The following is a 14,877-nucleotide window of genomic DNA, read 5'->3' as shown; positions in this document are numbered from 1 at the left end:
AGATAGTTGAAACCACCAATTGATTAGTTGAAAGCAAAGCCGACAGACAGTATTCCACGGTAGAATATTATTCCTTTCAATATCACAAGGCATTGTAGATGTACTACAGCTTCATTGATTTATGTTTGACACAGAATGCAGATAGAATGCTCTTGTTGCCAGCAGGGGGGGCCTACCTGCATTGTCAAAGGACTTGAATGGTGCCAATTGTTTGGATCCTTCCAAAGAATCTTGATGAGATCCCAAACCAAAAGAAAGATAAGTTTCCTCTCTATTTCGTAGATGTTTACAAAGGCAGTTGATGAAGCAGCATTTAATAATACAATATGGAACTAAACTTGTAAGACGACCCAGATAACCTGAAACATATCTCAATTAGCTTGAAAGAACTTTTACATGCAATAATGTAGGTATCAGTGTATCACTATAAGATTAAATTCAAAATTTTCTCATGCCAATGGACTAATCATATATTACAGACTCCCTCCCCATCCCCCTCCCCCCTGAGACAGAAAATAAGTGTTGCAGAGCTTTAATTTGGAGAGTGAAAACCCTTTGTCTTCTTATCTGATCAATACATAATCAACATAAGTCTTGTAACCAATGAATGACATTTATTTGGATTATTTAGAAAGGAAGGAACAAAAGGATGTTTAGAGGATGGAACAGATCTTGTTTGGATGTAGCTTATTACTATCATGAGAACAGCCAGATTTTGTGTCTGCTTGAGGACTTTCATGGGATTCCCATCAATTACTTCTTATGCTAATAAATATCTGTTTCTACCTCTATGGTTGCTCCAGATGTTGTTGAGTTTCTCCCCCTCCCATAGCATGCACGATGCGATGGGAAATCTGAATAGGAGATTACCGATTTGATTTGAATTGATCAATTCCAAACTCCAATTCCAATTAAATCTGATTCTCAATAATTGAATGGTATTAATTCCACTGATTCTGACCAATTTCTCAGATGCCAAGATGATTCCGAGCCTATTGGAATCGAAACCAATGAATGGTAACGGATCCTATTTCCAATTCTGAAGTTTAAAACTTGGAAAAAGAAAATTATGATTTACTTCAGTGGAATAATTCTTTGGTTTGTCAAGAGGCATTTGCTACTGATATATATGTATTACAGAAATGAAATTAAACTTATGATTGTTTTGCAAGAGAATGTAAAATACCCCCCACCCTACCTGGACGTCTTAGCTTCTCATCTTCCATTCTCTGTGGGGAGTAGTAGGCTAGAATAGAAACCTATCAATAAAAAAAGGGAAAATCTCACGGACACCCCCTAAAAGTATTCAATATTTCAGAAATTTATCATACTTGGTCAAAATGTCACAAACACCCCTTATTTTTATGAATTTATTTCAATTTAGTCCACTCCGTTAGTCTCTGCAGTTAAGTGTCTGTTAACCCTTTTTAAATGGCAAAATTACCCTTACCACAGTGAAATCCCTATAATACCTTTAATGATAAATTAATGATGTTAGAAGTTAGTTTTTAGAAAAAGACAATTTTGCCCTTGTTTTTATTCAATACTTTTTTTTTTATTCCTTTTTTCTCCCCTTCTTCTCCTTCTACTGTTTCTTCCGCCCCCGCCACCCACTCCAGCCCTCCTTCTCTTGCTCCCCTGCAACCCCGCCACCATCCTCTCCAGTCTCCCCCGCCCGACCATGCTCTTAGCAATCCAACCCAATAAAAACCCTAACTCTACAAATTAACCCTAACCCTACAAATTAAATGCTAAATGGACATCAGCGAAGAATCCATCGTCGTCTCTCTGCTGTCTCTGTGGGTTTCTTTCTCTCTGTTTGTGAAGCAGGAAAAAGGCAAAAATGGACATCAACGAAGAATCCATGGCAACTCACAAGCGAACTTTCATGGATTTCTTTCTTCTCTCGCGCATAAGAATTCGGGGGAGTTTTGGTCGGATTCGAGCAGTGAACAATCGGTTTCCAAGAAAAACGATTTGGGTTGTGGTGATGTGAGACGAAGTGGGTTTTGAAGAATCTGGGGAAAGCAAAAAAAAATGAACCGCCGGAGACTCACAGTTACCTTTCTATCTCTATTTCTCATGTCAATTCCTTTGTTAAATTGACTGACAGATGATTCTCTCTCTCTCTCTCTGATCTCAATTCCTTTGTTGAATTGACTCACATATGACCTCTCTTCTCTCTCTGTTTTTTCATGTCAATTCCTTTTTGTTAAATTGATTCACAGATGACCATTCGAAGGTAGGACTTTTCAAGAACTTCCCTGAAGCAAATACCAAATTACGGCTGTTCAAGGCTGATATCTATAACCTAGATGAGCTCAATCTCGCCATCCAGGGCTGCGATTTTGTGTTCCATCTGGCCACTCCCTATCAAAACAGCACCCAGGGCTCTCAAGTCTGTTAATTTCTCTTTCTTGAATCTCTTAATTAATTCTTCATTCATTCTCACTAGATTTTTGTTAGATTTTGATGATTAAACAGTAAAAAGACACAACTGAAGCAACCGTAGCATCAGTGGAGAACATAGTGAAGTCCTATTTAAGATCAGGAACAGTAAAGAGACTCATATATACTGCCACTGTGATGGCTGCATTGCCATTGAAAGAAGATGGTTCTGGTTTCAAGGACTCCATGGATGAGTCTTGTTGGACACCTCTTGATCTCCCAAATGATTATTACCATTCCAAGTTTCTAAAGGTGATTAATTACTTTTCTCAGTTATTGAGTGCCACAATCGTCCTCTTCCCTTCCTCTCCTGCTTTCACCTCTTCCCCCGGCACCCCGAGATGGTTGCCAGAGGAAGAGGCGAAACCAGGGATTCCCTTCATCTCGGCGGAGCAGGTGATGGTCACCGGAGCTGCAACCATAGAGGGAAGGAGATGAAATGACAGTTTTGTCCTTTTATTTAAATAATTAAAAAATACAATGGATATTTAGGGAAGAAGATGAAATGACAGTTTTATCCTTTTATTTAAATAATTAAAGAATAAAATGGATATTTCACCTTTGGATACTAATTGTGGGGTGTCTGTGACATTTTGAACAAGCACGGTAAGTTTCTGAGATATTGTATACGTGTAGGGGGGTGTCAGTGAAATTTTTCCATAAAAACATAATAATAATAATTTGATGACATTTTGAGGGAAATGAAATTTTCTGTTATCTACTTGGGGGAAGAGAGAACAATAATTTTATTTTTTTTTTTTAACTCTTTGGCATCATCTCTTTCTATTCTTTGAAATTCCTCAATGAAACCATTAGATTCATGAAAATTCTCTTAAAATTTGTTCTTGTCTACTTCAAATAAAGATGTGAGCAAGCACGATTTCTTGAAAATTCTCTTCAAATGTTTGTCAACAATCCATGTCAATGGACTTTGAAAATACGTAGAAACATAAATAGTGTTTTCCAATAAAACATAAACAATGCTCGTAAAGTCGTCAATGCAACTTCTTACATCATTTAAGAGAAAGAACATGGACATTTAACGATCCAACAGAACGAAAAAATTCGAAGAGAAGATGCGCTATTCGCCTCATAAATTCCTCCTCAAGCTCCCAAAATTACAATTAAAATAAATTATAGGGAAACAGTTTTTTGTATAGGAGTGTGGCCTACAGCAGCACTCCCATATGTCTATCTCTCTCCTCCTTAAAATAAGGGGGCAAATGTGTCTTTTCACATGGGGATGAGAGAGATAGACTCATGGGAGTGCTGGCGTAGGCCACACTCCTGGACAGAGAACTTTTTTCCTAAATTGTATTAATAAAACTATGAATAAAATAAATTTTAACACATTTAAAACAAAGAAACTCTTACATTCTCTCTTTTATGGACTTTAAGATTTCGTAAGATTCAAACTATGCCAAGATGATCCTGTAGATTTTTCCCTTCTGTAGAATTCATATAAATATTGTACGGATAGGACTCTGGGATAAATTTAACCCACGTAAGTGGAGTATTTTTTTTTTTTGACTTGTGCTTTTTAATAGATTGATTCATAGCAAAACGAACTATGCTTCTCCAATTTTGATCTGTAGGAGAAGGAAGACCAATAAAAGTATCATACTCAACCATTACTTGTGCAAACACCGACCAATAGTTACGTCTCATTTCAAAATCCCAAACCAAGGGTGTTGTAGAAGCTAATTTCGTCCGAAATTGTAAAAAAAAAACATAAAATCATTATTCAACAATTTACAAATTTTATTTGTAAATTAAAATAGTCATTTAAAACACTTACATTTAATCTAAAAAATCAATGAACAAACTACATTTGCACGACCGAAGGATAATCTGTCCAAATTCCAAAAAACGGTTTTACAGATAACATTTTTCTGCTTTCTCAATTCCAAAAAAAAATTTTAAATGAATATATAAAAATGGGTGGAAATGGGTATATTAGTAGTATAAAAATTATTAATAAACATCACAATTTACCTTTGTCTGGCTGTCTCAGCTTGTTGAATTTGAATGTTGAAAAACTTATTGATATTGAATATTAGAATCTATACATTTATGGGTTTGTCTAATTTTGTAGTTTTATTTTCTCATACTTTGATTACAATGACAAAAAAGAATAGAAGTTAAAATGATTGATTCCCAAGAAAGAAGGATGTTTAAAATGATTGATTCCTATGAGTATGAAAATATACTTTTCACCGTAGAAAATCTGGAAGCCAAACCTTCATATAATGACAATTATGCTCTATAATTACCACTATATGAAGGTTTGGCTTCCAGATTTTCTACGATAAAAAAGACATTTTCATACCCCTGGGAATCAATCATTTTAAACACTTTCTTTCTTGGGAATCAATCATTTTAACTTCCATTGTTTCCTGTCATTATAATCAAAGTATGAAAAAATAAAACTACAAAATTAAACAAACCCATAAATGCAAAGATTGGAGTATATAGTCTCCATCTAAATCTTTTAGAATTCTAATATATTCGTAAAAGTTCGGCACATATAGGTGTCGCGAGACAATGGATTCCCCTGGATTGCTCTCCTACCACAAAAATGTATGTTTCCTCGCCATCCGCGTCTATCATTACGAACTCCATTCCTGTCATTGTAATCGAAGTATGAAAAACACCTATCAATGCCATCAACTACATGAAATGAAAGAAATAAAGAGTAGTGGCACAGAACACAAATCAACAAATCAGTAATATAAATATGAAAGTAGAATAAAGTAAGACAAATAAAAAAAAAATACATTGGGGTGGGTTTTAACTTCATCATATAAGTGATACAATGGATTAAATTGAAGGGATTAACTCAGGCAAGGGTATTTACTGATGCCAAGGCAGCAGGCTGTGGAGAGAAGGAGCGGGAGGATATGGTTCCACGAAATTGCAAAGACCCAGTAGAAGAAAAAAAGAAATATTAGGAGAGAAAACCTCAACATCTTTTTCTCCATCTCCGAATTCCTTGAGATTAATAGACTAGGGGACGGAAGAAGAAGAACAATCGTGGTGCTCTATTTTAATAAATAAAACGATTAAGGGAGAAGAAAGGAAACAGAAAGAAAGAGTGAAAGAGGACAATGGTGGTGGATTTAAATAAATGAAATACATCTCTTAAACAACACAACAAAGTATCCGAACCGAAGAGGATTGACCCATGTTTCCCAATATTTTGGGAAACATTGATCTTATTTCTTTTCCTCCTCCGATTCTTTTTTCAATAAGATGAAAACCCCCAAAAGAAAAAAGCATAAAAAAGGGAAAAAATAAATCATTTGTTTAAAAAATAACACAGTGGTAGTTCTTATCAAAAAATAAATAAATAAATAACACACTGGAAGAGACCCCATCTGTAATGGAAAAATAAATCATTTGTTTAAGGAATGATAACACACTGTTAAAATTATCTATTCCAAATCCAAGATGAAAGTATTTTCATAATAAATCTACAAAAATATCATATAACTACTAATTCTTAAAACACAAGCCCAATTGGGCACAACCATGGACCTGACAGGTTTTAGATTGGGAGAAGAAAACGTGTTCATACCACATAACGGAGAAGGTCATGATGTTTAAACCTCTTTAGACCAAATTCTGATCTTCGAGATTTTGGCCATCCTTAATGGAGGTAGAGAGATTTTAGCGGTTTGGTATGGTGAAAAAGAGATGTGGTTGGATTGTTCAATGTGTTTAGGCTCAGAATGACCGCATATTCTTTATCACATGGACAAAGAGGGAAGAGGTTTTCACAGTTAATAAACAGCAAATAGGTCAGAAAAGTTATTTCATCAAGTAAGTAGAAGGATTATAAATCTATCACATGGATTCGTGGAGGAACTATTAAGAGGCTTAAATTGATCTATCATCAAAGATTTGTTACCAAACCTTTTATGGAAAGAAACCCTGTAAAAGTGCAGCCTGAGAATTGAAGAACCATCACGGTCCAGAATGAGACTTTTTTCTATTTGGTTTACACAAATGGAAAAGGAGCATCATGAGATCTGAGCCATAACTTTTTATTGAGAGAGAAAGAGAGAAAGGATGCCGAGATAATATCATATGAACAATCAGCCAGGAAATTCGAGCGGAAAGAGTAGTTTCAGAAACCCTGGACTAAGGACTACGGATTGAGCTCTTCTCCCGCGTGGGACAATGTCCAGCGCACTTCGGCCGACTGGGGAGGTCTCTATCCACACGCCATTGCATCGGGATGCATGCTATGGTGTGGATCGAAGCCCCCAGTTGCACGATATGCGCTGGACACCGTCCGGCACACAAGTGCACTGGAGAGGAGCTGGATCCAAGGACTACCGCTCGAAGACACTGCAATCGGAGATCCATCGGTTTCGGATGGAAGAGCAGGAGATAGACTGCAAGCAAGCGAGAGAAGAAGAGTCATGAAACAAAACGAAGGATATTTTAATGGGAGGTAGATTCACTCATGGCACATGAGTCATGAATTTGTCTTTTCAGAAGAAATATTAGCTAAACCATAATACAAGAAGGACGAAGGAGAAGCACGAAAAATTCCTATATCTTTAGGCTTTAACCCAAAAAGGACGACTAGAGAGGATGGTGATGATGATGATGATTCTGAGTCTCCGACAAAGACAAAGAAGAAGGAGAACTCTAATAAATAAAAATAAGGAGATAAAAAAGGACACAATCGCATACACTAGTGCAATTGCTAGCTGTCTTGTTTAGCTTGAGTTAATGGTTGAGCACTCAAGCAACCTTCACTTCGAATCATTAAGTTTTGATTTCCCTTAAGAGCATAAATCTTGCAAGCTCGATTTATATTTAAACTTATCTTAAAAATCTAAAATATTCCTGCTGTTCGAAGACATTATTTTCATCACTTATAAGGGGATTAGGAGGATCCGAGGATAAGTAAGAAAAACTATAAATTTAAAAAAAAAATCGACAGAATTTATAGTCGAAAACAGGATAAAATTTGCAGCTAATACAGATATAACCGATCTACTTTTTCTACCAGATTCAGTTGCAGATCTACAAACAAAAACGAGATCACCGTATAGAAACTACTAAAACCGAAAGCTTTACAGAAATGAAAAGGTAAACATGAGTCTATAACATTGTTAACAGTAGAAAGTATAAACCAAACATCTCAACAGGCGTTCACTATATATAAAAGCAGAATCAGAACTCAAAGCAATAAATTGTAGAATAGAGAGGAGAAATGAAGAATCTGAAACCAAAACACAGTAAATTTGATCCCTTTTTTTTTTTTTTTTTTAAATCTAGTTTACCTGGAGCTGCTGCAGAATTCGTACAGCTTTCCTCTGGTAGAGAAGAGGATCAAAGCAACCTCAGCATTGCAAAGGACCGAAAGCTCATAAGCTTTCTTCAAAACGCCATTTCTTCGTTTCGTAAAGGTAACTTGCCGATTGATCTTGTTCTCGATCCTCTTCAACTCCACTCTACCTCTCCCCATCTCAGAAGATGAGAAAGAAAAAGAAAAGAAAAGAAAACACCAAAAAAGAAAGCAAAGTTCCAGAGAAAGAGATGCAGTGAGAGTTCTACTTTTTCAGACTTGGTTCTGTACAGTTTTAGTCCATTCTTTCCTTCCGGAGCTCAGACATTATCCAATAAGCCCCTAGTGTCCTAAAACTAAACAATTAAATTAAATAATATTAGGAAATGTAAGGTAAAAAGAAGGTTTGGGAAAAAGAGTCGGAGACGTGAAAACCTTTAACTGCTGCAACATTTAATGCAACAGGTCCCAAGCTGGTACGTATCGAACCAGAGTGTTGCTGAAGATTTTTTATTTTTTATTTTTTTTTAAAAGTTTTGAAGGGTTAAGACAAGGTTTTTAAGATAGTAAGGTCACGTCAGATCTTTTTTGTTTTTTTTAAGTTTTGAAGGGTTAAGACAAGTTTTTTAAGATAGTAAGGTCACGTCAGATCTCTCAGAAGTTCAAGCTTTAATGTTTTTTTTTTTTTTTGGGGGGAAAGGATAAGTAAATTAATTAAATAAAGGAAATGTAGTTACAGCCTAGCATATTCTAGTATAAGTTCTCTCTGCAGCGTCATTAAAACATAAGACGTTGAAGGGGCGTAGGGAGGTCATCTGTACAAAGATTTAGCTCTGTATGAACATGAACGAGGCCGGCGAGCCAGTCGGCACAATGGTTACTGTCTCTGTAACAAAAGTTGAAGGTAATAGAGCTAAAGGATTCAGAGAGGGAACGGATTCTGTACATCTTATCCAAGCGTGCCAATGGGAGGCGCTGTTTCCGTTGATCCCCTCGATCGAAGAGATGGAGTCTGAGAAAATTTCACTTGGTGGTAACCCAGGTCTTTAGCGGCTAGGAGCCCAAAGTTAATCGCCTATAGCTCCGCTTCATAAATGTTGGTGGTGGGAAACGCTCCAGCTTTTGCAAAAACTGCTGTGCCGCGATGAGTTCTCCCTATAGCACCATAACCTCCCATACCCTCGCGAATGGAACCATCGCAATTGATGGCTATGGTACCGCATCTAGGGGGGGTTCACTTGTGCAGGGTGATGGTAGTCGTAGTGAAAGACCAGTTGGATTCCCCAGGAAGCCATGAAGCCTCTGTGATAGGCATTGTCTCTGACTTTGCCTTTGTAATGGTGGAAGCGTAGCATTGTATCATTGATAATCATATCCCCTCCTGATCTTGCACTTCAGTTCCGTTGTGGATACGAGAGTTGCGCTCCGCCCAGATCTGATACACGCAGCTGCAAAAGCTGAACTTCTTGACCAACTGAGGGGCAGTGGAACCTTTGAAGTGTTGGTTCAACCAAGATAATTCATCATTCAGATTGGCCAGCAGGGATCTGGTGTATCCGTTGATGGCCAGAATATTTTTCCAAATGGAAGAGCCAAAGGGACATCTGCAAAGCAGGTGTTCAAAAGTCTCTGGTGAGGAGTTGCAGAAGACACAGCAAGGGTCTTGGATAATCCCCCAGGAGAAAAGTTTATCTCTTGTGGTCAAGGCTCCACGAAGAGCCAGCCAAGTGACGAAACTGAATCTGGGCATGCGAGACTTAAACCAAACCAAGGGGTGCCAAGGGAAAGAGCGGGGGAGAGACGTAGGTTCTTAATTTGGTTCCAAATGTTCTGAAGTGCAAGATCAGGAGGGGGGGAAGGGAGCCAAGTGGAATTGACAATCAGCGACGACACCCTGTCCCAGATGGATCTCCCAAGAGCTTGAGAAATGAGCAGACCGGGCTGAGAAAGAGGGGTCTTATCTAGCCAGGGGTCCAGCCAAAGAAGGGTTTTCTGACCATCAAGGAGCAGCCAAGTGGTGTTAGCCAAGGCAAGGGGGCGGGTGGTGATAATAGCCTTCAAAAAAGGAGAAGCAGAAGGAGAAGGGTGAAAGGACCAAATGGAGTGGTGGACAAGCCATTTCTGCTGGATCCAAGAGACCCAAAGAGAAGACTTCTCCCTAGCAAGGGCCCAGAAGTGCTTCATGAGAGCGGCAATGTTAATGTCTCCGATGCGATTAAGGCCCAGCCCCCCTTCAGCGTATGGGACACATACATCACACCAAGCCACCTTGTGAACACCCTTGAGGTTGTGGCCAAACCAGAGGAATTTCGCCAATATCCACTCAATCTCAAGAACAATGTATTTTAGGAATTTAATCACCTGAACCCAATAAGAAATAATCCCCATGAGGACGGATTTGATAAGCTGAAGGCGCCCGACAAAGGACAGCAGCTTACTTTCCAGGCCGCAAGACGATTGGAAATCCGACTGAGAAGAAGAGAGAAATCTTCATAGTGAAGCTGCCGGGAACACAAGGGGATGCCCAAATAGCGGATGGGGAGGGTGCCAATTGCCACACCAAGGATGTTGCTGATACTGGACTGAAGGGGGGGGATCACAATTGGCGAAGAACATTACGGACTATTGGTAGTTGATGGACAGACCCGATGAAGAGGCGAAGGAATTTAGGACCTGAAGAAGACCCTCAACAGACCTTGTAGTGGCCCTGCTGAAGAGCAAAAGGTCACCGCAAAACATAGATTGACAAGTTTGAGTTGAAGGCAGTCTTGGTGGAGCTCAATCTGATTGGAGTCGATGGCTGCACTAAGGAGGTTAGTGAGGTGTTGCATCACAATGAGAAAAAGCAAGGGGGACAGAGGACAACCCTGGTGGAGACCCCGATTGGCCCAGAACTGGGGAGAATTGGCACCATTGATGGAGATGACAAAGCTGGGACGAGTTATGCAGGCCACAAGCCAGGAGATGAAGGTGGGGCGGAAGTTGAGGCTGTTGAGGAGGGTGAAGAGGAAACTCCATTGAATGTAGTCAAAGGCCTTGCGGAGGTCTAGCTTGGCAATGAACTGCGACATCCCTTTAAGGAGGTGGTATTGATGAAGAAGCTGTTGGTTGAGAAGGATATTGTTCGAAATGTTCCTCTCCTTGACGAAGGCTGCTTGGTTAGGATCCACCAATTTGGTGAGAACCAGTTGAATCCTGTTGCTTAAGAGCTTAGCAATAAATCAGTAAATGATAGGGCTAACTGAGATTGGCCTGTAATCACCAAAGGATTCTGCGGAGTCAGACTTGGGGATGAGGATCATCCTAGAAAGTTTGAGCTCTTACAGCATTTGCTTGCTATGAAAAAAGTCTTGGATGGTTGTGCACAGATCTGGACTAGTGATATCCCAAGTTGCCTTGAAAAACAGCGGCCCAAAGCCATCGGTTCCAGGCGTTGTATTGTCATCATAGCTAAACACCATCTTCTTAATCTCAGCGGGGGTATTGGGCCTGGAGAGGAACCTGGATTCATTATCGAAAAGGATCCGGTGGGAGGGGGGAAAGATGAGGGCGAAGATAATAGGGGTTGAGCTACCGAAAAGGTTGCCAAAGTATGAAGCTGCCTCTGCCCGAATGGCATCATCCCCCTCGATTAGGTTGCCAGAATCATTCCGAATTGAAGTGATCCGATTGAAACTGCGGCAGTTGGATAGGTCCCGATGGAAGAAGGCTGTACAGGCGTCTCCTTCGATCAACCATCGAATGCAAGATTTCTGGTAAAGCTCTGCCTCTCTGGCCATAGAGAGGGTCTTGAGGGTAGAGACTGCTTCGCGCTCTTCTGTCGCTAGCTGGGAGTCAGAGTGCTGATGCTGGAGTTGGGCCTGGAGAAATGAAACCTTGGAGGATTGGAGAAGAATTTGATTGTCCAAGTCATGGAAGGTACGCTTGCTCCAGGCCTTGAGCTTCTCATTAACCAGCCATAACTTGGAAACCACCCGAAACATGGGGCTCCCAGTGGAGGTGGATTGCCAACAATCTCGGGCCAGAGGGAGGAAAGCTGGATTGTCCACCCAATGATTGAAGAACCTAAAGGAGCGGCCCCTGCGACTGACGGAGGAACCGAAAGAAACCACAACAGGGGAGTGGTCGGAGATACCAGGAGCTTGGAAGGAGGTGGAAGAGGACGGAAAGCGATCCAACCAAGAGGGGTTGATGAGAACCCTGTCCAACTTACAAGAGATACGATCCTGCCCCCTGGAATTGTTGGACCAGGTGTACTTGAAGCCATTCCACTTCATGTTAAAAACCCATGTGTCCCAAACGCATTCAGAGAAGGAGTTAGTGGCATTAAAATGGACCGGCCGGCCTCCCTCCTTTTCATCAGGCTTGAGGATAGAGTTGAAGTCACCCAGGATGGTCCACGATTCTGTAGAAGCCGGAGAGACAGAATGGAGAGAATTCCAAAGGTTTTGACGATCAATAGAGCTATTCGAAGCATAGACAAACAAACTGAAGAAATCAGAGGAATCAGAAAGGAGGTGGACTTTGCAAGTCATCACTTGGTCCGAAGACTGTATGATAGAAAGATCAACTTCATCGGGATTCCAAAAGATCCATATACGCCCTAGGCGAGCCTGAGAGTGGTTAGATAGGTTCCGCCAACGCGAGGGGAGGAAGGTGGCGGCGAGATGAATGTTGTTGCTGGTAACTCTGATTTCTAGAAGAGCAAAGAGACAAAGAGAGTTCGAGGAGATCCAAGACTTCATGGCCTGTTGTTTATCAGGGGAGTTAAACCCTCTGATGTTCCAACATCCGATTTTATGCATCATTGAACAAGGTAGGGTTTGGAGAGGGGTGACGGCCTCTTCAAACCGGCTTCTATCACGCTAGCAAGAGCAATCACTAGCAAGGCTAGCATCCTCCGGGAGGTCACTAAGGGAGGCAAAGGGGTTGGGGTCTGTAACAGGCGAGGCCTGGTTAGTGGTGCTGGGGGCCGCAGGGCCAAGGGAGGTGTGGGATGGTGGGGAGTTGGGATGAGTTCGGGAACGTGGAGTGTTGGGTTTTGTGGAGGTGGGTTTGGGAGATGGTTCTAAAGGAGGGGGCGGTTGGGATAGGGTCGGGAGGGGTGGGGTTGGTTGGTGATTGGCTTTGAGCTGAATCGAGTCTGGGGGGCTAGGGTTGGCAACCAAGGGAATCTCCGAAATGATGGGAAATTCATCAATCTCATCGCGATCACGCTTCTCACCGACTAGTGGCAGCTCTACATCGGGAACTAAATCTTCTTCCATGGAGGAGTTTTGCCCAGTGTGCTCAGTTGGCGTGGCTGTGTTTGGGGAAGGAGTTTCGAAAGACCGACGATGACCTCGATGTCTTTTTCCCACCCCATGCCAACCCCCAGAGGAATCATGACTAGTTTTTTGTGTGGGGGGTGAGGCATTCAGGGGACAATTGTGATCTAAGTGGCCAAAAATTCTACAAAACTTACAACATGGAGGTTTCCAGACATACTCCACCGGCTGGGTGATCCGGAGCCCATCATCGTCAATCGAGGTGAAATCTGGAAGACCTTCCGAAGCCTTGACAAGGATGCAGAGGCGAGCATACGAGAGCCGTTCCCTGTTGGTGGTCATCGCATCGACAAATAGGGGTTTACCAAGAACCGAAGCTATTTTACCTGGGGAGCCCCAAAGGTATAGGCTAATACCACAGAGTTTTATCCAAACGGGAAGTTCGGACACCTCGCGTCGAACCAGGGAGCATTCGGGCGACCATTGCCTAAGAATAAGGGGCCTGGGGCCAACGTTCTAGGCCCCTTCTTCCAAAACCTGGTGGCTGAGCTCTGCACTTTGGAAATCAAAGATAAACACTCCACTTTTCAGGCCATAAACGTCAACCCCTCCCACATGCTGCCATCTACTGGCAATGAACTTTTTCATAGCCGCATAAGAGGGTTTGGGGCCTAAAATGTAGCCAACCAGAGCAGCTTCCCATCTCTCGTGTTTTGCTTCTGTGTCAGCCTGGGTGCAATTTGCAAGCTTGATGCCGTCGACGATTTTTGGACAGACATATTCCAGCTCCATTCCCTGCGAATGGGGGTAAGCACTGGGGAAGAGACTAGTCCAAGATTTACTAGGGTCGGAGGTGGTGTGACCAAGAGGGGAGGATGACGGAGCCCCCGCAGTCAGGGGCGTGACAGAGAGCATGAGAGGAGGAAGAGGGCTAGGGTTTTTCTTCAAGTCGGGTCCCACGTTGTGCATTTTTTCGGCTTTGATGCCTTATTCGTGAAATAATTTTGAAAAGGGGTTGAAGAGAAAACGAGATTCCTTTTTTTGGTGAAAGTTGAAGAGAAAACGACAAAATACTGCAAGCGTATTTATGAATACTTTTGAAAAGGGGTTGTTGATGAGAAATGAGATTTCCATTTCTGTAATACGGATATGGAACTCATAAAGAGTCTCATAGACCGCATCGCATAGATTCTTGAAGGCTCAGTTTTTCTCCTTTCTCGCATTGTACGAACCATTGATGGGTTGATACGTCGCCTGCCACACTGCGAGGTGATTTTTTGAAGTTCATGAGTTGTCCATCTCAGTGTGTAGGCGTTCAGATGCACTTTACAATCTCCTCAATCCTATTGGTTTACTTTTCTTTTAATATCTGACACGATCAGACTCCTCCATCAGAGCTGATCTGACGCTCTTTCTAGCACCACGAGTCTAAATGCCCATATGATGGTTCTCATAATGGTGGATCCAGTACACTTTCGCCATCCTCTGATTCTATGCATTATCAGCTCTCCATACACATGCACAAAAGATTCTATTTAAATTATGGGAAGTAGTTTTTTGCATGGGAGTGTGGCCTATGCCAGCACTCCCATGTGTTTGTCTCTCTCCTCCTCAAAACAAGGGGACAAAGGTGTCTTTTCAAATGGGGAAGAGAGAGATAGACTCATGGGAGTGCTGGCATAGGCCACACTCCCAGACAGAGAACTTTCTCCCTTAAATTATTTATGGGAAGCAGTTTTCTGTACCAGAGTGTAGCCTATGCCAGTACTCCCATGAATCTATCTCTCTCCTCCTTAAAACAAGGTGGCAAAGGTGTCTTTTCACATGGGGAGGAACGAGATAGACTCATGGGAGTGG

General features: G+C 41.4%; 2 protein-coding genes across 2 annotated transcripts in view; both read right to left on the bottom strand.

The window, feature by feature from the left end:
• The window catches only part of LOC122666802 (ABC transporter C family member 10-like), a 108,306-nt gene that overhangs the window by 68,672 nt on the left and 24,757 nt on the right, over positions 1-14,877 (bottom strand).
• Positions 6,665-7,933, bottom strand: LOC122655530 (agamous-like MADS-box protein MADS2). Its single transcript, XM_043849724.1, has 2 exons — positions 7,749-7,933; positions 6,665-6,848 (listed from the first exon to the last, which is right to left on the bottom strand). Exons 1-2 carry the CDS (start codon positions 7,931-7,933, stop codon positions 6,665-6,667), a joined length of 369 nt encoding a protein of 122 aa, XP_043705659.1.

Source organism: Telopea speciosissima, chromosome 1 (assembly GCF_018873765.1).
Source record: "Telopea speciosissima isolate NSW1024214 ecotype Mountain lineage chromosome 1, Tspe_v1, whole genome shotgun sequence".
Taxonomy (NCBI): Eukaryota; Viridiplantae; Streptophyta; class Magnoliopsida; order Proteales; family Proteaceae; genus Telopea; species Telopea speciosissima.
Note: the sequence above shows the minus strand (reverse complement) of the source record. Positions and strands in the feature narration are given on the sequence as shown.